This window comes from Aplysia californica, unplaced genomic scaffold (assembly GCF_000002075.1).
Source record: "Aplysia californica isolate F4 #8 unplaced genomic scaffold, AplCal3.0 scaffold00024, whole genome shotgun sequence".
Classification (NCBI taxonomy): domain Eukaryota; kingdom Metazoa; phylum Mollusca; class Gastropoda; order Aplysiida; family Aplysiidae; genus Aplysia; species Aplysia californica.
In genome coordinates this window covers 1,941,375-1,968,802 of record NW_004797294.1, presented here as the reverse complement: position 1 = coordinate 1,968,802, position 27,428 = coordinate 1,941,375, and the positions used below count along the sequence as shown (strand labels likewise).

Genomic DNA, 27,428 nt, shown 5'->3' with positions numbered 1-27,428 from the left:
ATATATATATAATACCCATCTTTTTTATATCTTAAACGTGCTTACAACAACGACGACGATGATATACTTATTATGACTGGGGAAGGAATAATAATATAGTACGAATATATGTTAAGAGAGTTGTTGAGATCGTGGAAGTAACAGTTATTTATATCTTGTGTAGTTATTATATGCTGGAGGTGAATAACATGATATATTGCTAAAACTAATAAGATATGCGCGACTATATACGTAAAAGAATACAAGATGAAATTAAGCACAGATAATACGAAGTCGAAATCAAAAGTGATTGATATTCCCAAATTTGTACTCGGGCAAAATTAATGGTAGGCCTAATTTTGATTAATTATCTAGTCACATCGGTAGAGATAACATAATATGAACAAAATGATGCACTGAATAGAGACCAAGAACAGGAAAACGAGCAAGAGGAACCCCAGAAGAAAGTGGCAATAAGATGAGATCAACGAGCAGGCGGGTAACCTGGACACGGAGACAGTTTATTTAATAGAGTGGAGATCGTTGATGGAGGGCTACAACCCTGTAGTGGACGGACAATGCTTAGAACGATAAAGAAAAAAGCTAGACTATAGGTGAAGTTGTGGCAGTGATATAAGTATTAGTAATGGCAAAAGTACGGGCAAATTCTGTTACAAATCTCAGATAAAATACGTTCTTTTTATGTGTACAAGGGAAACTAAATTGAAATACAGGAGACTAAAACAGTGCCTTACTTTAATATCTGGTGCCTCTATAGATCTATATACTATAAATAATGGTAGACTATGTAAAAAAAATAACAGTAATGTCGCATAGACCGAGAGCTCGGATTTAGATTCCATTGCTTGATTGTTTTTGATAGTGTTGCTTCTAGGATCACAACCATTCTTTCTTTTTCTTCTTCTTTTTCTTAACACCCCACCTTACCTTGGGGCCTATTGAATTTAACAACAAACAACAACAGCAATAACAAAAACAACAACAACAACAACAATAATAATAATAATAATACAAATTAATAATATTAACACATCTTTTTTTTTACCCGAAAGCCAAATTAAAAATAAAAGTGAAACCTAATAGGCATATTTTCAGGTTTTCAAAACCGGAAATGGGACCTGACCAACTTGGTAACAGCAATAACAATGGCGGACGCGTCAAGTCCGTACAGCTCTCCTTGTCGTCGCCGATCTATTCGGAAAGCTTCACAAAATTCTTATGTTGTGAGGCGAAATGCACAGAGAGAAAAGAAGGATAAGTTAAAAAAGGTATGTATTGAACCATTTTCGTTTTTGATCCCCATGTTGTTTCAGCCACAAGTTTCTACCCTGCCTGGTAAGACAAGTTGACAGTTACTCATTCTTCAATTGTTTTCGTATTTTGGCTTTGTTTTGTTTACAGCGCGTGGTGTCGGCCCATGTGTTTGTTATGATGTTTATTATTACAATTTTGAAGTACCCGAAGTTCAAGTGTGTCTTTATCTTTTTCAAACATTTTAAGCCGAGAGAAAATGTCCCTTCAACTTCAACCACCGTCAAGATCCATTGTTCATTGAAATAGATACCCAGCTTGTTACTTTTGTGGAGACTTGTGGCCTGTACTGTACTGTGGTGGAGGAATTTGTATTCACACTCAACTCAACCGACCAAAAACCATTGAATTTTGAAGTCAATGTAAACGTTGGTTAGATCTACATCTAAAACATGTTGCTGTTATTTACAAATCACAGTCCTTAGAATTTAGAGTGTTTCAAGTCCAGTGTTAGGCTACTTGCACACCCCCCAATTCCACAGCCACCGGATAGCTAGATCTAGATCTAGATCTAGATCTAGATCTAGAGAACGATCAACTTAACGCCATTGGGTATACATTTATAGTAACAGCCATCTTGTTTGACCTGTTTGACCTCGCAAGGGGGATGCTCGCCGCGTCATCTGATCGTGATTCTTAAAAAAAGTGATGATTTTGCGCTGCGCGGTTTGCACTGGCAATTTCCAAGCTCCTTCCCCTGCCTTAGCCTTAGATCTAGATCTATCTAGATATCTGGGTCTAAATCTAGTGCTTAATTTCATGTGCTTACAAATCTTTAAAAGAAACGATCCAGATCGAAATGGTCGATCATTTGCTTTGCGTTGTTGAACTTCGTTTGATCTTGCTTTCGTATCCAAATTGACGTAGGCCTACTCTTCTAAGTCTTCTTCTCAGTTTACGTAGTGTACAGCATCAGAATCAATCTGGGCGGAAGAAGGGTGCAGCACAATAACAGACAACCAAATCAAACTGTTCTGAAAGTTTCATAGAAAAATTATTAATCCAAGTCGGCAGGCTGCCATCGTGCGGTCGTGTTGCCACCAAGACTGACAAAGTGGGAATCCCTCGATAGCGTCAAACAAGATGGCTGTTACTATTATCGGCTAATGGCGTTTAGTTGTCGTTCTCTAGCTATCCGTTTCCCAATTCCCAAGACATTTCTTCTTTCATCATGGGTCTCAATACTCCGCTATTTAGCGGATTTCCGCTACCGCCATGTCCTCCGCTAAACTTCGCTATGCGAAAGCGGGTCAATCAGAAAGAGAATTGCTGGGAGAAGAGTGACTGCCAGGCCTCGGGAATTACCCGGGAATTTGAAAAAAAATCGCTGAGACGCGGGAAAATACATAAAAAAGATCTCGAATATTATTTGAAAACCAAATCCGATGTCTTTAAGTTCATTTTTGCCGGTCGCGATTGTGATGTTAATTTGGCTTTTCCCGGTCTGAGAGTACGTTTCACGCGAACAGGCGGCTATGGCGGCAAGCGGAATTGTATGTGACACGGAGGCTCGACCGGAAAATCAAGATCTCAGAAATTTGTCTATAAAAGTCTGAATGTGCAACATTTGTAACATGGTATGCATGCAGGTTCTGCATCACAAACGTGGTGTCGCCATGAAAATAATGTTCGTCACTGTGCGGTCGCTTGTGGGGGGGGGAGAAGAGGAAAACGTTGTACAGGCGTCTTGTCGGACTCGTCATTGTGACCGGTCAATCAACCTGCGCGCGTTCTGGGCGCTGTGAAGTACAGGACTCCAGAATGGGGGGAAGATTATTAAGTTTTTTAAAAAGATACACTCGGGGATAGGGGGATGGCTGGACGCAACACCAGATGACAAAAAAAAGAAAAGAAATTTGGAAGCAAATTTTAATATTTAGAATTTTGATTACTACTACAGCTCTCTTCAAAGTAAAGTGGGCGTTTGTGCATGCCTTGTGTATAATCGGGATCCGTCATAACTACTTGTACGCCTGTTAATGAACTTAGGGCAGGGACCTCAGTGTTCGCGTTTCATTGGATGGGTGACAGTAAATTATGTCTCTATATTTTAGCTTTTTTTTCCCAGATTCACAGATTTTCAGTGTCACTGTATCTTGCTCTTCCACAGTTCCTACACCCCTCACACTGAATAGGTTTACTTGAGCTATTCAAGTTATTACATGTACTCTACTTTGAGTTTGAGCATTAATTTTTTCTTTCACGTAAATATGAATCATTACACCCAGACTGGTTCATGACAGTCGATATTCTGGTTCTTGGCCTTTTCCCAGGCTCAAAACAAGATTCATTTTTATAGTTTATATAGAGGCGAATATGATGACGGTAAAATATAAATAAGTCGCACAAGACCACAGTGCGCCTCCACTTTCTGTACGTAATCAAGATTGTAAATATTTGGTAAGTGACTCTAACTTGAAATTATCTTCCAAACCCTCAAACTGGTATGAAATAACCTTGCTTTGATAAATTGATGGTTTATATTTCAACATTCTAGGGCCCAACAGTATAATAATAGTGGGTGTCTCGCGAAAATGGGCTTCTGTCGCGATCACGCGGAAAGTTCCTCCTTTTTAAAAATTCTGAGTTGAGACCCATGGTTCATACTCCTGCCAAGTAGATCTAGATCAAACGCGGGTAGCTAGAGAACGACAACTAAAGTGCTTTGATCCGGATCGTTTCTTTTAAAGTTTTGTAAGCACAAGAAATTGAGCACTTACAAGAGATTGGACTCATTAGAACGCTGAGCAGCAAATGGAGTAGATCTCTATGGGGAAGGAGCTTGGAAACTGCCACTGCAAACCGTGCTACACAAAATCATCACTATTTTTCGAATCACGATCAGATGACGTGGCGGGCATCCTCCTTGCAAGGTCAAGCAAGATGGCTGTTACTATAAATATCGGCCAGTGGTGCTTAGTTGTCGTTCTCTAGCTATCCGCTTGTATCTTGATCTAGAATCTAGATCTTACTTACTTATTTACTACCCACTTCTACTGGGTAACATGATAGTAACATAGCTCTCCATTCTCCATTACACTACTTTAAATCATTTGAGCTATAATAGTTTACCTCACCCGCAACTCAGTTGTCTTCAGTCAGCCTCCTTACCTTCGCTGTGTCAGTATTCGTATTACTATATTACAAGAAGCGAGTGCAAGTATGGTCTTTTTACTTGGAAAAGACAAATTAAAACTCCATTGTAAGACTTTGAATGCACACAGTTTGAAGAATTAGGGAGATGAATAAACATATAATCATCAGCTACATTCCAGATGACAATGCTTAATTCAGTTGTGGTAGATTTGGGCAATGAATATGAAGTAATGTTTGACCTTTAATCCTTGATGTCTTTTGTTTCCTGTAATTCTATACTTTTACTTTCTTTTTGTACCAAAAAATTAATAACAGACATTTACGAAAAGATGCTATTTTTGAACTTTTATACCACCTTATGTGAAATATTATTATTGATAATCACAATGCACACAAAGAACGACAGTGACATTTCCCGGAAAGGCTATTTCGAGTAAAACAATAATGGTGCACCACGGTGAGACCACTGATTAAAATTTTTTCGAACTTGGTTTTGCAGGTATCGGAAATTTTGAAGAAGCCAGAACATGAGCGAACTGCTGCTGATGCTGAAATAGTGAAAGGGAACCCGGACATTGTCAAAAAGTCACAAAGCAATGCCAAACGACTGCAAGCGAACAAAGACAGGTTGCTTGAGGTATGTATTATTATGATGTGGGTTGCAGTTTCAATGTTTGAACCATTGTTACAATGCCGGTACTGTTGGTTTCAGTCTATTAATTACAGAATTTATTATTTTTATTGTTTATTTTCTAGTTTTGAAAATAAAATGTGTGATGGTACTGAGTACCAATATGGTGATGATCTTCGCTTGAAATCCACAATTTTTGGGACAATTCAATAGATATTCTTCTTTTTCTTCACTTCTTCTCTGCCCCCCCCCTCTCTCTCTCTCTCTTCATGCCTTTTTCATCTGTAATATGGCAATCTCTCTGTCTTCATTTCTCGGTAATGGCTCCCCACTGCTCTTACTAATACCTTTGAGTCAGCACTTTGCCCGAACCCTTTACAGAAGACTATTCTATTATACATTTTTAGTATTTATGTTTTTAAAAAAGAACTATTGCTTTTTGAAGCCCCTCCCTCAACTGCATTGTAGTATGTGTGATCAAAGTATTCCCCTAACAGGAAATAATAATATAATAATTGCAGAAGCAGAACCGATTTTCTAGTATAATATAATGCAATGCTTGGATGAGGCTTGTGCACTCCTGTCATTAGAACTTAATCACTGGCATGTGACTAATGTTTTAAAAGGGATTTATTAGGAAAAGAACACATTCAAGTGGGCAGCAACCTGGAAGGTTATTTTTTAGTCTAACTTTTGCACTACGTGGCTTATTATTTTGGGATGAATGTGACTTCTGCCTCGAGGATCAAAAAAGAGGGCATTGGGTGTAATTACTGTGGTTTAAGGACATGATGTAATCTGTTTTTCATGTGGACCCAGAAATGTTTTCCTCTTAAGCTTTTTGTTGTTCACTGAAAACATGTTGAATGTCTGAGGAAACAAGACTGATAAGCTGGTTGAAAGGTAGCTCCAAAAACGAACTAATGCACCCAGTGTTGTAAAGCAAACCCTTCAGCCTGGTCTGTTGGAACTCTTTTGGTGTTAATGGTAATGTTATGGTTTTTTTTTAGTCATTTCAATATTACTATATTTGACAGTTTTGTGAAAAATAATTCATTGTGTGACAGGAGACTGTCATACGACTTATTGTCACAGGGATTGTAAGGATACCCTTGAAATTCTTTCTTTAATTTTGTACTTCTAAAACTGTCTTCCAAGATTTTAGTGTTTCCACTCTTTCTATAAGTTTATTTTTATTACCTCCTGATGCCCATTACAGACAGAAGATGAGCCCGAGGTCCTGACCAGCAAGTGCGAACAACTGGCTGAGCTTATAAAGTCTTCAGGGAGAATTGTGGTCTACACTGGTGCAGGCATCAGCACTGTAAGTATTGTTTATTTTTAGGTTGAAAGTCTTTGATCTCGAGATGGATTCTCGCGAAGATGGAGTCTGATGGATATATATTGTCTTTCCACTTTTAGCTTCCGCAATGTCAAAGAAAGACGAATGTTTCATTCATGTTGTAAAATCTCATGGGTCTATTGAATTTAGTGTGAGCTCTAATATGATTGCTGCTTACAGTTTGTTGAACACTGTCATCAGGGTTCACATCTCTTCATAATTGTCTCCGTCGAGCGTTGAAAGCTGATTGGCTATTTATTCGAGCATCATATGTGTTTTTTCTCTTGAGCTAGGAACTCGCCACTATTTTTATCTCACTGCTCAATAGAATATAGTGATACTTTTACTATTTTCTTGTTATCATTTTGCTTGGATTTCTTTATAAGTACATGATAACATTTTTAAAATCATACTTTTATTCGAAGACGTTTCATTTGTGCCTTGTAGATTGACATTTCTGATACTTGTTTCAGGCTGCATCAATACCCGATTACAGAGGTCCAAATGGGGTGTGGACTTTGTTAAAAAAGGGACATGAACTAAGGTGAGTGTTTTTTTTAAACGTAGTTGACTGATTTTTATGTAAAAACAAATTGGTATTTTCATGTATATTTTCATTTTATTCTTCATAAAGACCCATCTTTGTCTCTTGACTTTTGAGATATGATCTATTTATTAATGAACAGGCCACTGATAGGCCTTACTTTTTTGCTATCCTTTTGTTGTTTCTGATTGTCCTCACCCAGCTGTAAATGACAGCTGTTGTCATGTTGATATTGGGTTTTTTTAAACAGAGATATCTGTTTGTTGGCTTATGGATTTGTTCATTTTACCGCTACTTTTTTCATTCTGTCTTCACCAAATTTTGAAGACTGATAGTTGGTGGTTGGCTGATGCTCTGATGTGGTTTGCTCCTTCTTTTCTATCAAACGTCTGTCGTCCATATCTCTCCTCCCTCTTTTAGGTGTTTACTCTCTTGTAATCTATCTAATCTTTGGCCCTTATGTTACCTTATTGTGTTGCTAGTGCCATAAAACCTTTACTAAAAGAAACTTGTTTAGTGGACATCATTGTAAGGGAGTTGAGGCCTCCCAAAACGGTTACTGAATTCTTCTATTCTACTGGTGTTTCAGCTTTGATTAATTATTTGTCTTTTTGTTCTGCAGTCCTCAGGATCTGTCTGATGCAGAGCCTACGTCTACTCACATGTCTATCACCAAGTTGTTCAGAATGGGCAAGGTGAGTTGGTTTCCTTCGTTATGTGTCTGCTGAGAGGCTCTGATATTTACAAATTTTGCCACTTAAGGATGTTATTTCTGGTGTGTGCGTGTGGTTGCCGAGTGTTCTGATGTGGTTTGCTCCTTCTTTCCAATTAAACATCTATTGTCCTTATCTCTCCTCTTTTTCTTTGCCTGTTACTCTCCAGTAACACATCCCAAATTTTCAGCATTTATATGACCTACTTGTGTTGCAAGGCGCTCTTAAGCTCTTCCTAAACTAAAACTTGTGTCTTTATAATACTTGAATAAAGTTACAAGATGATCTTAAATAATGTGAACACACTAGATGATTGAGTGCCATGTCAGCCCATGACGAGTTTCAAGTTGGGTCTTTGTAAACCATGGGTTATTTAAGCATGCACCCTTCACCTTGAGTTGTCAACTTGGATCAGCTCTGGGTTGGATTCTGTTTAGGTGTGCTTTTAATAGGATGGGGGTCTGATTGATTTGAGCCCTTCTGATTGCAAATTCTTTGATTGATATATATATATATATTTTTTTTTTCAATTTTCTTCCATCAGGTGAAGCATGTTGTTTCTCAGAACTGTGATGGTCTTCATATACGAAGTGGTTATCCTAGATATGCCCTCTCTGAGGTCCATGGCAATATGTATGTTGAGGTAAGAAGGCACTTTGGGGCAAGAGGAAAGCACATTTGAACTTGACGGCGATGCTTTTGCCAGTTATTGCTTATTATGATTGTCATATATAGACTTCTTTTCTGCATGCTTTTTTTAAATAAGAAAAAAACATCAGCTCAAGACCAACTTTTGTGTGTAAATTTAAGATATTTGCTGAAAAGTTAGGACGTCAGACTTTTGTTTATATGACATTGTTAGGAAGTGACCACTGTTAAATTGATTATTTTAGAAATAGAAATCTCTTAAATGATAACTTAATCGATCCTGTCAGAATATTTTTTTGCTGTTAGGTATCATTGGATCAGTTATGTCTAATGTTCTTGGATGATATGAGTTCATTAAACAATAACTTTGGAGCCCTGAATTATTTTTTTTTACCCCTGCATCATACTAGAATTGACAGCGTGAATGTTGTTGCCAGTAAAGAACAAATTTTAAAATAGGGATACTTTCCCTCTTGTTTGGCATATTGTGTTGGATACTGAATATATTGAGATTATTGTCTTTGGTGTAATTGTTACACAAAAGGTATCCAGGAGAGTACAAAAATGGTGATGAAAATGTGTGTCAGAATTTTGATGTGCACTGTATATTCATGGTGGTTTTTTTTTCTTTACTTCAAATTGCATTATGTCCGTCATACTCACCATGGCCAAACTGTGTCTCTCTCAGATCTGTTACAACTGTGCCCCCCACAAAGAGTACATCCGGCTGTTTGACGTCACTGAGAGGACTGGGGTTCGCCGACATTCTACTGGCCGCAAGTGCCGGACGTGCAACTTTGCTCTTGTCGATACCATTGTGCATTTTGGTGAGAAGGGCAAGATTAGGTCTCCGTACCGGTGGAAAGAGGCTGTGCGTGCTGCCAAGAATGCCGATCTTATTCTGTGTCTTGGCTCCAGTCTCAAGGTGGGTGCTCTGTTCTTTCAGTTCCCTGCCATTTTAGTCTTGATACAAGATTTGAACTACTTTTATTTTTCGTATCGCTGTTGTTGATTATAATCTCAAAGTGTGTCTTTGGCTTTGATGCAGATCAGTACCACCCTAATGACGCTTGTTAGTTTAGAATTTTTTCTATAGTTGCTTAGGCTTATAAATGACTGAGGCTCCAGCTGTCTTAGAAAGGACGGAATAGTGAAGCTCAGTCCCCAACTTTTTGGGGGAATTCTCAGTTCTTTTGGCACTCACTGATTATATTTTGATTTGGAAATTCTACTATTTCAGTCAGTGAAAGTTAAACTGTTTTAGTTTAAAGTCTTGTGTCTAGGAAGGCTCATGGGATTTCTCTACTTGTGCTGGACTCTGAAACATTATCATTTCATTTACTTTTTGTTTGATCGGTCCCCCTCCCTTTCTTCTTTCATTGGCTATCTGATGAATGTAATTTACTTCAGGTGCTTCGCCGCTATGCCTGTTTATGGTGCATGGACATGAAACCACAGAACAGGCCGCGGTTAGTCATTGTCAATCTCCAGTGGACGCCCAAGGATGATGTTGCAACTCTCAAGATCAATGGTACTTATTTTGCTGTATTTCCCAAGTCAACTTCCCTCTGAACAGTTTTTCAAAGCCGTGCCATAAGAGATTATGTTTTGATTAAAGCTGACAGAATTTTGATATGCTGTTGATGTAGTGTAAATGAAAGGAAAAGATAAAAGTTTGTCCCAACTCTCTGTTCTGTGAAAGCCTTAAGAACATAAAATTGTATATAAGATGAAATTATGTATACTGATAAGCAATACAAGGCTGGTAAAGTGTCAGATACTTTCAAGTGAGTAGAAATGTTTTTGAACTTTCCAATTTCCAATTTACTATCTATTGTGTGTTTCATGACCAATGCCCATACATTTCTCATAATAATACCTCTCCATTGATGAACTTAAATGGTGCCACATAATCCCATATATTATTCAAATGGGCATTGGGTCATTTTGGTTTATAACGCCATTTTAAAAAAAGGTGTTGATGCCACTTTTCCACCTCTGTGACCTTTTGTGTGGATGGATTCATAATGCGTTTGCTTAGGTTTTGTGTCTTATTCCTTTCAGGTCGTTGTGATGAGGTCATGATGAAAGTGATGGATTTACTCGAGTACCCAGTGCTGGAGTATCAGAGGTATTGTGGGTCGTACAGTTCTATGTTTACGGGTTTTGTTGGAACAGTTCGATATTTATTTAAGAAGATATAAAATGATCATTCTTGAGCTCTATTTGAACTGTAATTTAAGTGGGAAAAGGCAAAAAAAAAGAGAAGCAGGGGAACAAAGACTGTTTCTTTTTCTTTCCTTGTTCCTCTCTTCTGTTTTCTTTTCTTTTTTTTTTCTTTCAGTTCTCAGACTGGTCTTTAGTGTCCTTATCTGTTCTCAGTGGATGTGACTATTTCTGTCCCAACTTTTTACAAACTAGGACCTGATAATGCCTTTTTGTGTTTGTGAACTTTGAAGTGTGCGTTCAGTTTAAAAAAAAAATGAAAGTGGGAAATGGAAATGTTTGGACATGATGTTGCTCGTTCTGATTGCAAGTACAATAAAACCTCTACAAGATGACCACCCAGTGTTTAGGAGAAGAGTGGGTGCCTTACACAGTTTCATTATATTGTAGTGGAAAGTGGTTGTTTGTACAAGTGGTTGTCTTAGACAGGTGGTTGTTACAGCATGTATGACTGTTGTAGGTGTAGAATATTTTCCTTATGGTCAGTATCCCCTTTACTTCTATTCTGCAGAGATCAGGATCCCATCTACAAGCTGTATACCCCACTCAGGGCCATTGAGCTCAAAACTACCAGCAAGAAAATCCTCACTCCTCCGCCTCACTTGAACAAGTCCCGAGTGCGTACGCTGAAACCCGTTGTGAAACCTGCACAGATACCTCCAGAACCATCCTCACCCCCTCCACAAAAGGGTAAAAAGAATCAGGGTTTGGAGGGTTGTCCTGGGGACGAGCTCTCAGACACTGGTGATGATGTCTCTGAGAAGGAGGAGACGGTCTCGCAAACTACGCCTGATACGCACATGGACACTGAAGACAAAGACGTCAAAGTTGAATCTCCCTGTGAACACCTCGGTGTTGAAAGTTCAAGCGGCGGGATCCAGTCTGAGAAAAACTTTGGTGGAAGTCGAAAGGCTGAAAGTGTCTGTGAAGATCTCAAATGTGAACCAGGTGACGACATGATGAAAACTGAAGTTACGGATGATGATATCCTCTTGAAGAATAGTCTGGACGGAAAGGACCATGTGCTGCCGGGTGAATGCAAAGTGAAAACAGGGAATTCTGATCCATTCATGTCTGTTGATTCAGCTGATCGTCAGCTCTGCTCAGGGCGCTCGACTGCAGCATCCATTTCTTTTGACACCATGGCTGTGGACAGTGTCCCTGATTTTGGGAAAGGGCAGAGCGAGGTCAAGACTGAGAGTACTGTGTTGAATTGTTGCCAAGGCACAGCCAATGAATGTCAAGGGCAGAAGGTGAAGAATGAGATCATCAATAGCTGTCACACAGAGCTTGAAGGAAATAAGAGAGCTTCCTTGGTTGGAGACCTTCCATCCGACAACTTGTCAGGAAGTGTAGATGTGGACAAGTCAGGAACTACTCTATTTGTGGATGGTATTTCAGGACAGGCAGGGAACGTAAACGAAACGGGTGGTTCTGAAAGCTGCCATGTTGGGGAGGAGTGGACGTCACTCAAGCAGCTGGCCGAGAGTGTCATGGTGGAGAGTTGGGAGTCGGACTCTCCTGCAAACTCGACGCAAGAGGGCTCGCCAACCCCCACAACTGTTATCATTAATCTTGATGAACTTATTGAACGGCAGGGTTTAGACAAAGGCGCGGTTGGTAGCGGGGCGGCTGTGCTGAGCGTGCCGATGGAGACCACAGTGGACCTGACCTTACCCCCCGGACTGGACGTTGTGCTGTGCAATACGCTCGCCTTGCCAGACAAGAGTGGGAATTGTCTTCCAAAAGCAGAGAGGTCCAAGGGCTGTAGTTCTCCTTACCGTCAGCACCTCCATGATGCTAGTGTTATCTCACCCACCGGCCCCCTTGTCAGTGGTCATTTGAACCAGACAACAGTTCCTGCCGGCGACAATCTGTCAGTGTGGGACAAAAAGTTAGGTTGGAGTCAACAAAGTGAGACTGTAGCTTATCGCGACTTGCCTGTCGCCAATGTGAATGGTGTTTGTAAAGTGAACTTGTCAGATTCTAAGATAGATTTATCAGATTCGACCGAAAATGTATCAGGTTCGACAACCTGCATTAATCTCAACCATTTATCCTTCAGTGATGCCTCGTTGGACATTCCCGAAGTGCCAGTCGGTGGAAGTGGTTTGTCTCCCCCCTTTGCTTCATCCCCTGTGCCCCTCCCGCAAACATTAAGTTCGAAACATTCACGCCCGGTGGTGCCAACGAACAATAATCTTATAAAGGAAGATGCTAGGAAGAAACACACCACTAGTCAAATGTCAGGTCTGCCTGCCTTTGGTTTGACTTTTGGGAAAGTAAAAAATGTGAGTCTAGATCATTCGTACACACAGAGTCTGATGAGATCTAAGGGTGTCGGTGGCTCTTATGTGAAATGTGATAATCTCTCCGGTGCAGTCAGAAATAAATCTATGAGAGACGGCGGCAGGGATCTGATGTCATGTCCTCTCGCGAAGAACGAAAGAAAAAGACCCATAGTAAGCAGCACCATAGCCGCGTCACATGTGCCTGCAACAGTCTCTCCCTTTGACAGATCTCATTCCATTGTCTCCCACCCGCCCAACTCGGCCGATTTCAGCCCTCTGCAGCGTCTCCAGTCTGTGATATTCCCTGATGCAGCCACTCCTTCTGTAGCACGAGACACTTATGGTTTACATCATCTTGTTACTAGTCAAGCGTCTCTGTCGAAACTCCCCTCAACGGTCACTGTGTCCGTCCCTGCGTGTGTGCTCAATATGGATGAGATGGAGGTGGTATACTCTCCACCACGTGGGACCTCCGTGCTGCAACATTCTCAAACGGACGTGCCTGTTGGAGATTGTGTAGGGGTACACAGGTCTTTGAACTCAGGCTCACTCGACCATAATATTCAGTCTCGCCATCCCACAACGGACGTACATCCTTCTAAGTGTGTGGGGTCTATCGCCCCAGAACCTCTTAGTCCAAGGTCTGAGAATACCTTAGGGGATTGGAAAAAACTGCCTGAAACTTGCGGTAAGTTGGCAGCTGTTGAAGGAAAACCCTGTGCACCGTCTAGTCTAGCCAACCACAAGCCGTGCCTTCCGAACAACCATTCCGTAGACAGTCAAGAGATTCTCTCGATTTCTACAAAGTGTGTGGAAGTGTTACCGAGTTCAGACTACATCGGAGAGCCTGGAGGTGACATTGCTCCAGCGCTTTTGTGTAAAGAGGTGGAGATGGAGGACAGTGAGAAAAAAGTTGTTGACAAGGAGAAGCTGCAAAAATGTCATCCAGGGGTGAAAAGACAAGGTCATAAAAAGCTCAAGACAGCCCCAGGGAAGTTACGGGAAAATCACCTGCAGACTGCGAAGTCCAAAAAAGCTCACAAAACCTCGGGTGCAGGTTCTGAAGCGGACAAAAGGAAGAAAGTGGTGTCCCATTCTGTGCCAGGCTGGTTTGGCAAAGGGCTGGCCATCAAACGAAAACGGAAATGTTAGAGATGGTGGACAGTATTATAAGATATCGCTGACCTCAGAAACTCATTTGCTCAGTTGTAATCTGTCTATTCTTTTGTTGTGTATATTGTGATTGTAAAAATTGTCAATTTCTACTTCAGAGACTCTTAAATGCTTACAGTTTTCCTGTAATATTGAATGACTATGCCGTAAGCTGACAAAGCGCCTTTTTTTCTTCAAAGCAGTTTCGAGAAAAAGTTTTCTTGTCAGTGTAATCATTTGAAGATAGAGCCATTCCAAAATTTGAATTCTAATTTATTCAAAAACTAGTCACAGTTTAAATTCAATTTTTTTTCCAGATTAGTAGGGTTACTGATCAGGCTTTTTATTTAGCAAATAAAAAATTTGGTGCCAAAATGAAAAAAGGAGTTTTGTCAGCTTATGGCAGTATGTTCATGATTATATTTTGACATTATGTTCAGGAGCTGGGGTGCTGAGCGCTGTCTAGTACTTTCTCCTTTGTTACAGTTGCCAAGTCTGTTTGAAAATCTTCCGTTTGAATTTAAAATCATTATGTTTTTCATGCCAGTGTTCGGTAGAATTTCAGTTTCATATTTTGCTAAGTCTGGTTTTCGCAAGTGGGGTTCTGTGCTTTCAAAATGACTTAGTGTGGAGGTGGCAGGTGCTCTATTGTGGTTTACTCCTTCTTCCTGTCAAACACCATCCTTTTGTCTGCTCCTTCTTCTTAAACTATCTAGTAACACCTCTAGTCTTTGGCACTTTTATGACCTAATTGTGTTGCAAGTGATGTGTAAAGCTAAACTCAAGTGACTTGTACCAAAACTGTAAGAAATGTAGCTGGCACATGATAGTGCTAAGCTTGTGAGCTTCCAACATCTCCACAATGTTGTTTAATAATCTGTGTCATGGTGACTCATTAGAGCAACTGAGCAAAAATTGTAGAAAATGGAAATGTTGATGAGTTTATGTGTAGTCCATTAATTGTGTGTGTATGGAGGGGGAGGGGGGTCTTGCTGAACAGAGCCTTCATAACTGATAGTTATAGAGTTCTGAGATATGTGTGGGCGACCAGGAGAACCAGGAATGTTTGACCCCCAGACAAGTTTTCTGTTTTTTTTGTATTTCTGAATTCTGAAATCAGTGCTGATTTTGCTTTTTAATATTTATTTGAAGACTTATCTTAATTAGATAAAAAAGTTATGCCCGTTTTCGTGTGTTTGGGTGTCAAAAAGTTTCGTTAGAGAAAAAAGATATTGTCGACAAAAGAAGTAGATTTTGGAGCGTCACATTTGATAAAAGCATTGTTAGGCACAAAAATTCATGCTTCAGGTGGAGCTTGTTCCTGTGATAAGAGAGAGCAGACGTTCATAGAGCACTTCTCTGTTCCCTGACTACATTCTTATTTTCTCTCCTCTTACCAAATTATGATACCTGACTTGCTCCTTAAGTCTCAGAAAAGCTTGTTGTCCTGAAAGAATGGTGTCTAACTGCTCTTCGTCTGCTTTAAAGGCTTCAAAAACAGAAAAAGCCTTTGTTGGATCATGGTAAGATTGCCAAGGGATAATAAGCATCTTTCATTTTCTTTACATAATTAGGGAAGTTTGAATACATCTTGTTACTGTTCATAAGCAGCCAATATGGCTTTGTCAAAAAGACATGCAAAAATGACAGAACTGCTATGTAATTAATGATTCTCTGATCTGTCAAATCTTCTTGAACGGACACAAGGTTCTGATTGACAAAGTGTTTAAAAAATTCATCTATATCATGTCTGTGACCTATGAGAGCTGTGCTGTTCTGAAAAATATTGTTGAAGCGGTTTGAGTGAAAGCTTGTAAAGATGATTTTATGCTATTAGCAGAACAAAATGCTGGCCAATCTTTGCTGCAGCCACTTTTTCACAACGAGACACCAAAAATTCTGCAACAGCATGAACTAACAGCAATGCTGCAACCACTTGTTGCACTTTATATCTGAAAAACTGGGCTTTGGAATCCCTTTCAAAACTGCCTGTTTCATAACTCTTCTCTTCTAAAGTTTTGAGTGCACCTTATACAGTAAGGGATGGTGCGAGCAAAAAGTGTGCATTGCAAAATAAAAAGTACACTGAAATTTCTTCACCTAAAAGGCAGATTGTGTAAAAGGTTTTCATCACAGTACTCTATTCTAGAGCAAACATTTCATCTTTCTAAACTGTGTGTCAAGTTCAATGCACAGTTGATGTGTGGCACAAGCATCAGCTGCAGCACCGTCAGTCACTGTGGATGTTATTTTTTACTTACTTAACACCTACGGGACCGGCCCTACACTTGGCTTTCTCTTCCCCAGGACCGGAGCCGCAGCCCACTAGCTGACTACTTGTCATATGTGTTACTAAAATATGAATATCTCAGCTCCTATTATAGCTATAGGCTTGACACTCCATCAAAGTGTCCTAAACATGTTCCTCTATATAATCACACTTTGTTTTTGAAAAAAAAAATTTTTTTGTTCATTTACGTGTAATCAATTATGTAATAGTTAGCACAACATACAAAATACAGGAACAAAATCAGAAAAGACATCAATATAATGACTTCAAACTTCGATTTTCACTCACCAATTGAAGCAGCAGATAATTTTATACTCCCAAGAAGGAAAGCAGGTAAGTCCAGGTAAATCCAGAAAAATACCACTGTATTCCAAGTCCGCGTAAGAAAATAATATACTCCCAAGACGAGATGAAAAGCACTGAAGATTGCCACTCTTATTTCCAAGCACCAATGAATAATGCACACCAACATAATACAACAAAGAATTACAAATTACAACACTGGAGAAAAAGGAATTACAACACTGAAGAAAAAAAATCGCTTTTTGCACGAGGTCCTAGCCTATTCGGCTTGGTAATAGCGTGGAACCTGACACACATAATCCTGGTTGGTGTGATAAAATTCAAAACACGGCTCAATACAGAGAGGCACTTTGCAGGCTTTACACTGATATCTGGTTTCTTTGCGCCGTCCACTGTCCTTTGTGCTGCAACAGACACATCATCGGGTTGGCCGGAGCTTCTTTTCAGTAGTAGGAATACTTTCTGGGAAGTGGGGATTGCTCTTGTGACTGAGCCCCTCGACTGTTGTTGGCGGTGGGAGCTGTGTTTGTTTTTCAGCCACATCAGCAAGGAGACCGCTAATGAGGTGCATCGTTAAGTCTCGTAAGCTGAAGGGAGAGTCCGCTGTCGTTGATTTTCGGTACAGGATGTGTACCTGAATACAGGCAAGGTGGATCATATGTGTGGTCGCACGTTTCCACCATTTGAGGGTTTTACGATTGAAGCTGTAAAATGACAGATACATATCGATTTGATCTACGCTTTTCATAAATCTGTTGTACTGGTGTACAAGTACAATATAAGGCTTGTGGATGGGTTCATCTGTCCTTTTGTCCCTTCTACCAGTGTCCACTACCCTGCCATCATGAATGGTGGACAAGAGCATGACGTCCTTTTTGTCTTGGTACCTGACACTGACAGCAACAATACCTTCTTTTTCACGCTCAACCACATCACCTTTCTGAAGCCTCAGTTCTTTCTTTGTTATATGTTTGGGGAGCCCTCTCCTGTCCTGCCTTGTTTGGGGAGCCCTCTCCTGTCCTGCCTTACAGTACCACAGGCTGTTGTCTGCATTGACAGAAGGTCGGAAAAGAGTTGATGAGTAGAAAAATAAGAGTCCATATACACAGTATGACCAACACCCTGGTATTGTTCAATCACGTCACGTACAATCTGTTCTCCGTCTCCTCGCTCTGGTCCAGTTGTGTTTGCCCCTGTGTAGAACTTCATATTGAGGACCTAACCACAGTACAGCAGAAGTAGAGTTTCATGCCGTAGCGAATAGGCTTGGATGGAAGATATTGACGGAAGTCAACACGCCCACGAAGTGGCATCATACTCCCATCCATGGCCAGTTGTTGTTCGGGACATGATAGATCAGCAAAGCGTTTGTTGAGGTGGTCAAAAAAGGGGCGAATTTTGTTTAGTTTGTCATGGTCTGGGTGACCTCTTGGGGGTTGTCTTTCATTATCGACAAGGTGGAAGAAAGCCAAAAGGGAAAGGAAGCGGTTGCGGGCCATTGTCTGTTGATGAAAAAAAAATTAACGATGTGATCAGTCGCAGTTATAGAAAATTTTATACTTATCAATTTTTTTTATTTCTGAAAAACAAAACACGAGTTATAATAAAAAGCAATAATACATAGAGTCTTACATTTGTTCTAGTGCTGGGCGGCTAGGTTCCCAATTATTAAAAGCTAGGGATAGTAGGACTCGACTCCGAACCCAATTACTTTACTTTCTAATGATGTGATTTTTCCGGTGGTTACCTGGTTCGCTCCTAACATATTCAGGATTTAGGATAACCTTGATTTCGGAACACTACAAAGCATCTACTTTTATTTCTTAAAAATAAATTCTTTTTAAAAAAGAAGAAGATTTTAATTATAAAAGTAACTGGCAACCGTTGGTTCACGTAAAAGGGAGAGGCACTTTATTTCCGCAGTATTAATCGTGGGAATCGGTTCCAAAATCGACTCTTCGCCCAGCTCTAATTTGTACGTTTATAAGGCGTGTAGCCTATTTCATGTAATCACTTTATATACAGTATTACGAATGTCATTGTGAGCATTCTGGCTGTTACATGAAGTGCTCATAAAACAAATTATGATGGATCCTATTACAGCATTTTACAAGTAATTTACTGAATGAGTAGAACCAGATCTAATCCTTTATTATGATAGCTAGATCTAGAAAGCAAGAAAAGATTTATAAATATGTAAATCAATGTAAAAATTAGATCTAGATCTAGGGGTACAAACTAGATACGGGTAGATTTAGGCCTACTTACCTTTGAGAAAAATGGGGTCTCGATGATTGGGTTTGTCGACCAATAGCATTTCACATCTGACTTGTCTACCAGACCCATCACAACCATCAGGGCAACCCTGGTTTTTATGTCTGAGGCTGTAGCTGGTTTCCAGTCTTTGAGGTGATAATAGCCTGGTTTCACAGCACGTACTTGTTCAGTGTATCTGTTAGTTTCATTTGCCCAATCCAAGAACATGGCATCATCGATGAAGGCATTGAAAAAAACTAAAACATCTGTTGGACTACTTGGTGTAAATGTCTCCAATACTTCACTGTGTTTTGTGAATGCAGGCATATTGTCAAGATTTCAAGTCATTTCTCTCCAGCCATCAACATCACTAACGGTATTGGCACTGTTGTTGACATTGGCTCTACCGGTGCCATGCCCACCTCTTGCACGCCTAGCTCTACCTCTACTACAAGATCCTCTCTCAGTTCTCTGTACACCTCTGGCACCTCTAGTTGTATGTCTACCTCAGCCTCAATCAGCGATAATAGGTAGGCTACCTCATCAACAACTACACTTTCTTAGAACTTGATCAGAAGGCTCCTGGTCTGATGAACTAGCGCTACTATCTGATTCTACTGCTTCTTCATCGCTGTCTGCGTCCATACAGATTTCTTCAAGCACCTCCCTTTCAGATAGATATCTTTTAGAAGTCATTGTGTCTATTCTATCAACGCTTCACATTCGAATTTGCCACAACAAGAAAGCTAAATATCTAAACGGAAGTGACTAACGGGTTTTCAAAAATGTGGATATGTTTGGAGAAACATGGGCTGGCTTTTGTTTATGGCATTTCGCTAGCGAGTATTCTCGTCCGTGGTCCTGGGGAAGCAGTCGCGCTTCGCGAGTATACTCGTCCGCGGTCCCGCAGGTGTTAAAGGAGACAAAAATGTTTTCCGGACCCTGGTTCGTGAATCTTCCTTAAACTTTAAACATTGTCTGCCTCTGTCAGGGCAGAATCTATGTGGGTGATGTAATCACACACGCACACACAGAGACACACACCCCCCGCGCAGGCACTGGTAGCCTAGTGGTTAGGCTACCGAATAGTGTAAACGGAACCATAATCGTGTGATTGTGGGTTCGGGGATTCGAGTATCAGCTCGGGCCATCGCTGTGTCCTTTGTTTCCCATTTGGCTTTGGTCCTTTGGAGATGGACGTTAAACTCGGAGGTCCTGCGTCTTAATAACCTTATTGTATTGAAAGAGGCGTTAAAACTACAATTTCCACACACACGCGCGCACCCCCCCATATATGGCAGATGGCGCATGTCCAGAACCAGGCATTGGTTACGATTGATTTTCTGTCTGGTGAACTTCATTCACGTGGTAGCCTTCTACTGTAGTCGCATCCGATTAAATGCAGATGTCTCCTTTTTGTGACAGCATATATTCCATCAACACCCCAAGTTCATAGGCCATTTGGGGCCCATCTGGCTGGACAGGGCGTGTCCGATTTCTTCCCGCACGAAACGTGAGCACAAATACTAATGAGGTGTGACGGTGTCCACAATGTTTCACTGGCTAAGCGAGCGCTTGCGATATATGACTGGTTTTCCTGGTTGCCCACACATATAATATTTTGTTACTACGGCTTATTGGAACAACCTTGTTGGAACTTAAAATTGGGTTTAGACTTTGGTTCTGCAAAACTTGGGGGGGGGGGGGGTGTCATTATCAATAGTCCCTTTATGGTGTTGTTCCCAAAAAACTTTTCAAGGTACGTTTAGCTTCTTTTTGAATTGTGAATACTGCTGTTACTTTTAACTGTCTATGACAACAACCCAGTGCTTCTCCTCGTTTCGATTGACCCATGACCCTATCCTGTTGTAGCTGCACTAGCACACCATTTCCTTTGACTGACAGAACGTAATTTTGGGAAAGTGGGGAGAGAAGGGGGGGAGGGGGGGGCGGGAGATTGTGAAACTGATACCGATGGCATCATCACATAAAAAAAATAAATTGGGGGTGAAAAACCCAAACAGGTTTTTGCGTTGCCTCGAGCAGGATTGGCTGGGCTGTTTGTATTCTCTATGGGTATAGATTGCTTTGATATTACAATTTTTTTCCCTGATAGAAATCTCAGATACTTGGTTCATTTTAATTATAATACTCACAAACTGATCTCTCAAGAAGGCAGCAATAATTTATGCTAAAATTGTATTTGTGTTGTTTTGTGCCGAAAAGAGCAAGTCCTACTCTTAAATTGTTTTTCAGAACTGGGTTAGGAACGTGACCTCACTTTGTTGATTTTGATCTCCATTACATAAATGAAAGTACAGTGTATTTGATATGTCACAGTTGAAAATATATTTATTATCTTGTCTTGCAAGTACTTACAATGAGCAAATAGATACCAAAAGAAAGTTCCTTTCTTGTGCAATAGTTTGTTGTATTAATTTAAAATTGTAAAAAGACTCATCTTTTGATAAGATGGATGCTTGAATGTTTGTGTGTGCGCCTAGAGAAAGTTGCCAAAAGTCGTCCCAGACTGTTTCGAGCTGATAATGACAAAAACTTTTTTGACCAAAATGTGTTTCCATAAAAAATGATAGATCCACCACTTTTTTTACAATGTGCTCAAAGGGTTTTCATTGATCTGACTTCTAAATATTTTACTTTGCATCATTTTGAGGGTAGGGTATAATAAAAACTAATAATGAAAACTGCTTATAAAAGGTATTAAAATCTTTTCTTGAAACACATTTTCCTTCCCAGCTATGTTTTACCACTGAATTCAATTCATGATTTTGATGTCAACTGAATGCCAAATTGGAAATGAATTTTCGATGAATAAATACATTTAAAAAATAGTTTTTTTCAAGTTTGTATGTATTCTCACGTTTATTAAACTTAAGCCTAAGCTCATTTTTTCAAAATTATATTTTTATACCCTACCTCGCAAAATGTGCAACATCTCAAAAACTACTTGAGACATCAAAAAAATTCAAAGACCCCTGTGTTTAGCACTGAATTTCCTATACGGTACAACCCTTAACTCAAGACGGTCAAAATCCGACTTTGGTATCTTTCTTTTCTTTAGGCACACACACGTTTTGTTTTGTGGTTCACTTTTGTATGCTATTTGTTATCTGATGATTTAAAGCATCTGTAGTCGTGACATTCGAGTGACTGGTTACCATTACTGTATCTCTTTTGCTGCAGGTTCCCTGAAAATACTTCATTAAAAAAAAAAATTGAAAGACTGGCTGTTTGCAAAGTACAATCAGTCTCTTTGCAAATGGGTACTGTACTTTTCAGTGGTCAGGGATAGAAGTATGCGGAGAGCAACATCTGTGACTCTCACTGGCTGCTGTACTGTTCTGTCCCCGTCGTTTTATGCAAGAAAAATTCGGAAGTTACCCAAACTGAGCCCAAAAATGTGAAATTATGCGATTCTGTTAATTTTAACAAAGAATGATAAAGGAAAATAATCAAAAATTGTGCAAAAAATGATTAAATTATGCGGGGTGCATAAAACCATGGGGACAGAATGTTTGTCACATTGAGGGGACTGAGATAGCTGATATTTTTCTGTCAGAAGTGGTACAAGAATTTAAAGTTGCTCTGTAACTTGAACTTGTTCTAACTTTAAAAAAAAATTACTTTGTATGTGCTGTTTATTTTACGCGGGCAGTACTGCATACTGACGTAAGTCATTCTGGGCAACTTTTGAGATATGTCTGTATGCAGTACTGCCCGTGTTTAGTTGAAAGATATGACAGATGCTGTGCTTGCACTTTCTTCCCGATTATTGAAGTGGGTCTCAAGTAATGGGAAGCTTAAATTTTCCAATCGACCTCAGCGGCTGATTAGGGTGTGAACTTCTGTTAGTGAATTTAGCTGCTTCTTTTCTGGCCGAATGTTTTGTCTCGAAAGAAAGTGATGGATAAATGATGCTATGGTAATGTTGTGTCGCTTCTATTGAAAAATTCTTGTGAATGATAGTTCAGTTGTACTGGGCTTTTTGTGGCAGCACTCTAATACCTCTTGTGTTAGTTGTCACTGTTTTTGGGATACAATGGAAACTCCTGATCAGTGTGGATGATGAAGGAGGGCTTAAATAATAAAGGGCTTGTGCACAAATAATGATGGTTTTTCTTTATCAGTTTTGTTCCTGGAACTAAATTTCATAGTTGTCGTATGGTCATTTCCAAAGTTTTTATTTTGTGGAACTTCCTGAAAAAGATTTGTTATAAGGTTTTTGATGTAAAAATTTCAAAAGATAGGATCTAGCACTGTTATAACGATTGTCTGTTCCTGGTTTTTTTCAACACTGCAGTATCTCAGGTGTTAATTAATTTAATACATATACACAATGTACAGTCGAGCATGGATAACTCAAACACATTGGAGATTGACATATATTTATAATATCCACATCCATAATTCGGGTAAACCGATTTAACGAAATATTTAAGAGATATTAGTTGGTGCAAAGTGTAGCCTACAAGCTATCCATGGTTTTGAATTTTCCATTATATGTTCATGTTATCTGTCTCCGAATCTGATTGTATAATGAAATGAATAATTGTTGCGTTATTGTTATAGAGTAGGCACACATGTTTAAAAAAAAAAGTCTTAGATAAATTGTGACACTGTTCTGTGACAGTGGCGGGTATTTGTGTGCTGCTAAAATACAAGCAGTTTGTTGATGCTCATAATATGACTGTGTAGGCTACACGGTGAACTTTGTTGATGCATTTGCGTGTGTGTATATATATATAATATATATAAACGTATACATGTACGGTATCAGAAAATGTGTGTAGACTATGTATTTGTGTGTTTGTTGTGCATGTTTGTAATGTAATGACCGTTTCCCCCCATGACTTGCTGCTGTTTGTACAGTCTTCCACTTGGCATCTCAACCACAGCCACTGTATACGAAATTCAATGTTTATTTATCAGTCGTTTGTTGGTTCGAGAGGGTCGTGACATGAACCCCTTGTTGTATTTGTATGTATCTCTCCTCCGACTTGTCCATGTATGCATCCCTCAATAAACTCACAAGTTGGTCTTCCCAGCAGAATTATTCTGGTTGTTTCTTTTGTCTGACTGAGCCTGTTTTTAAAAAAGTTTTAGTTAGAGTTTTACGGCACTTGCAACACAATAAGGTCATATAAGTGCCGAAGAATAGATTATGTGTTACAAGAGAGTAACAAACATAAAAAAGAAGGAGGGGAGATAAGGACGATAGATAGATGTTTGATAGGAAAGAAGGAGCAAACCACACCACCCACAATTAGCCTGTGTGCCAAGAGCATATAAGGGAGTTGTTTTAAGTCCAGTGTTGATGAACATAGCATTGATTGATAGAATCAGGAGCTGCTGGCCACATGCAGCAACTACTACTAGACTGTAGGTGGCATTTGTGAAAGAAGGTACTTGTTGAATTAGTTTTAGTAAGGTTTTACAGTGCTCACAACTGCATAAGGTCATATGAGCGCCAAGGGGTGAATGTCAACTGAAAAGTCCAAACAGGGACTCAGGCTTACTCTACTCACCTTTCTAGCCTTAACAGCACAGTCTGCTTTGACTATCAAGGCACCACGGAAATAGCAGTTTACAAGAGAGTGACAAACATACAAAAGAAGTAGAGGAAAATGACGACAGTATTACTGTAATAGTAAGGATGAGGGAAAAAAAAGGAGCAATTCCCCCTATGTTGTTCCAGTACAGCTTGAGCATGACATTGTTGATAATTCAGCCCATTTACAATTTTACTGTGCATATGAAGATGTTCATACTCACCCCCCTTCCTTTAGGAACGGCCAAAAGACACTTCAGTCAGTGGCATTGCCCTGTGGGGGCTCGCTGAATTAAAATCATAAAACCAAAATAAACACTTCTTAAACCAGTGGTTTATGTATGAGATAGGAAAATGTGAAATTGTGTCGGTTTAATGCCCCTTGCAACACCTAAGTTTATTTTTGAAGAGGTGGAACTTTCAATTAATCTGATAGGACTGAGCAAAATGGAAAGAATTAATGTAAAGTCTTAACCAAAGACACAGTGTCTGGCCGAGCTGAGCTTTGAATCCCAGAACCTGCAATCTCACGATTACGAGTCTGGTTGCCTAACTGGTAGACTGCCGATGCTGCACTAATGAGATATGAAAGTATCTGATAACAATACAGCAGTTAATGCAGCAAAATTTAGATTATATATATATAAAATATATATATAAATGACTCTAAGCTCTTTCTGAGGAGAGTTGCTACCTGGTACAGTCTGCCGGCTTTAAGCACGCCGGCCTTAAGCACGTTTCGGACTCAAGCACGCTAAACGGCTCTTACCGAATATTTGCTATATAAATTACACGCCTTTAAGCATGGTAACTTCGGCTTCAAGCACGCTTCATTTACAAGACAGTTAATATTTTCATGATCATCCATCGAAGTTCGAACTCAGTTTGCACCGCAGCAGTGGAGTGTGTCAAGAGAAACACAAAGAACGCAAGTGATGGACACACACACACTCACACGGGTGGAGAGGAAGGCAGAGAGATGCACAGTGCGCGCGGACATAAGATCTAGCCTAGGCCTAGGGCAAAGCTACACACGACCAAAAAAAAAAATACAAAGAGAGTCGGGGAGACGAGAAAGGGAGGCTGGCTGCGATTTCACCTTTGACCCTCGCTATCCTTAATCCTGATTGTGTATCACGCGCGAGGTGGGATGAAGGCGGTGGTATGAGTGGCACAGCGGGCAGTGGTACGCACAGGCAGTGTGTTACAGTAGGCCTAGTGTGCTGTGTCGTGACTGGCCGTCTAAATTAAGTTTTCATTTCCCAAAACAAACAAGCGAACAAAAACTACCATGGCGGGTGTTTAAATAACAGTGCACGCTTTTGCGCGACCGCTATAGGCCTAGTTACAAACAAAGGGAAATAGCACGGGGAATTTTCTACATGAAAATCTCTGGATTATGTCTACTTCGCACTTAAGCACGCTTAAGCTTTCTCCCTATGATCATGCTTAAAGCCGGCATGGACTGTACATCCACCTGACCGGACGAAAAGTTCAGCATCCTTATAAATTTAAAACAGAACTCGAAGACATCTGGCACAATTCAATAACAAATACATGACACCCCCCCCACCCACCCCAAACTAAAACCAAGCTTTCAATGTTATGATTCCCATGCTTTAGTGCACATGGTCTGACTGAAAGAACTCATATATATATATAGCATTATGTGAGTATTTGTGAGATGATGAAGAAAGAATGTAGAAATTGAAGGGGTAGAGCATATCAAAAGACGGAAAAAAAAAAAAGATGAAGAACATAGGAGTCCACTCATATATCTCCAGGGCACAAATTTTAATGTCAGTTTTGAATTTCTCCTCACACTCATGGGATTAATTATCAGATACGAACATGTCAGACAATATATAAGCTGAGTTCTGTTATGAAAAAAAAAATCCCATAAGTTCATCCCAATCCACAAAATAATATTTTCCAGATGTATATCAATAAACATCTTCAATAAACTACTTTATATGCACAATATACATTTCATGACAGAATTTAAGCTCATTGCGACATCTGCCATAGAACGTTTGTCCTGGTATTGTCAAACAGGACAGCAGTAGACAAACACACATCACCATCCTTGTACTCATGACACACATGATGTACTGTATGTACACAAATCTCATTAGCAAAGTATGGCCGAGTGTTAATAAATTACACCGATTTGTCAAAGTCTACCCCTCAACACAGTCATCCTTATCATACCATATATATATCATACACACACACACAAACATCATCAGCCTTCATTACTCCACCCCGTAAGGAGCAAAGGTTACTAAAACAATCCATCCAAATATCACTATCTCACCACATGGTGCATGTGTTCTTTGTATTATTGTATTGTAAACCCCATTGGGTACTTTAAGGAACCATACGGTTTATACGTTCTTTGTTTTATCATAAAGCGCATTAAACATTTTCTCAGTGGAAATATGCTACATATATATATATATATAAAAGTAAAATTTGTTATTTTTATTTATTGTTTACTGTCCTCGACCTCCTCCTCGAACACACCCCATGTCAGTCCAAGTCTCATCATTTTACTCAACAAATATTTCTGAAGTCTTTACAGAGAGTATGCCTGACCCACTGTCATCATTGCCTTTTTCTGAATTAAAACTAAATGCAGTAGAACCTGTCTAAGACGACCACGGATTGTCGAGGAGAAAAGTGGTCACCTCAGACAGGCGGTCCTCTTGGACAGAGTCATAAAAATCATAATAAAGAAAAAATGCAAGGGGGGAAGTGAGAAGTTGTTTGTACAGGTGGTTGTCTTGGACAGTCTAGGTGGTCACTGGAGCAGGTTCAGTCGTAGTTCTCAAACCGCACACATACACACAAGACATCAAACAGTCTTCCCTCTAAGATTAAGATGAATCAAAGTCCTTCAACGCTAGTTGAAGTTGTTCTTATACATACACCCAAAAACACATCAAACAGTCTTCTTTTAGTTTTAGTAAGTGTTTTACTGCACTTGCAACACAATAAGGTCATATGAGTGCCAAAGATTAGAAGTGTTACAAGAGAGTAACAAACACAAAAAA

General features: G+C 39.7%; 1 protein-coding gene across 1 annotated transcript; it reads left to right on the top strand.

Annotated features, from left to right (window-relative positions):
- The first annotated feature begins 1,142 nt into the window (after positions 1-1,142).
- LOC101863234 lies at positions 1,143-16,782 on the top strand. Its single transcript, XM_005091001.3, has 10 exons — positions 1,143-1,268; positions 4,907-5,044; positions 6,258-6,362; positions 6,854-6,924; positions 7,547-7,619; positions 8,182-8,280; positions 8,974-9,210; positions 9,696-9,816; positions 10,350-10,416; positions 11,023-16,782. The coding sequence occupies exons 1-10, from the start codon at positions 1,146-1,148 to the stop codon at positions 13,952-13,954; spliced, it is 3,966 nt and encodes a 1,321-aa protein (XP_005091058.1). The 5' UTR covers positions 1,143-1,145; the 3' UTR covers positions 13,955-16,782.
- Positions 16,783-27,428: the final 10,646 nt, after the last annotated feature.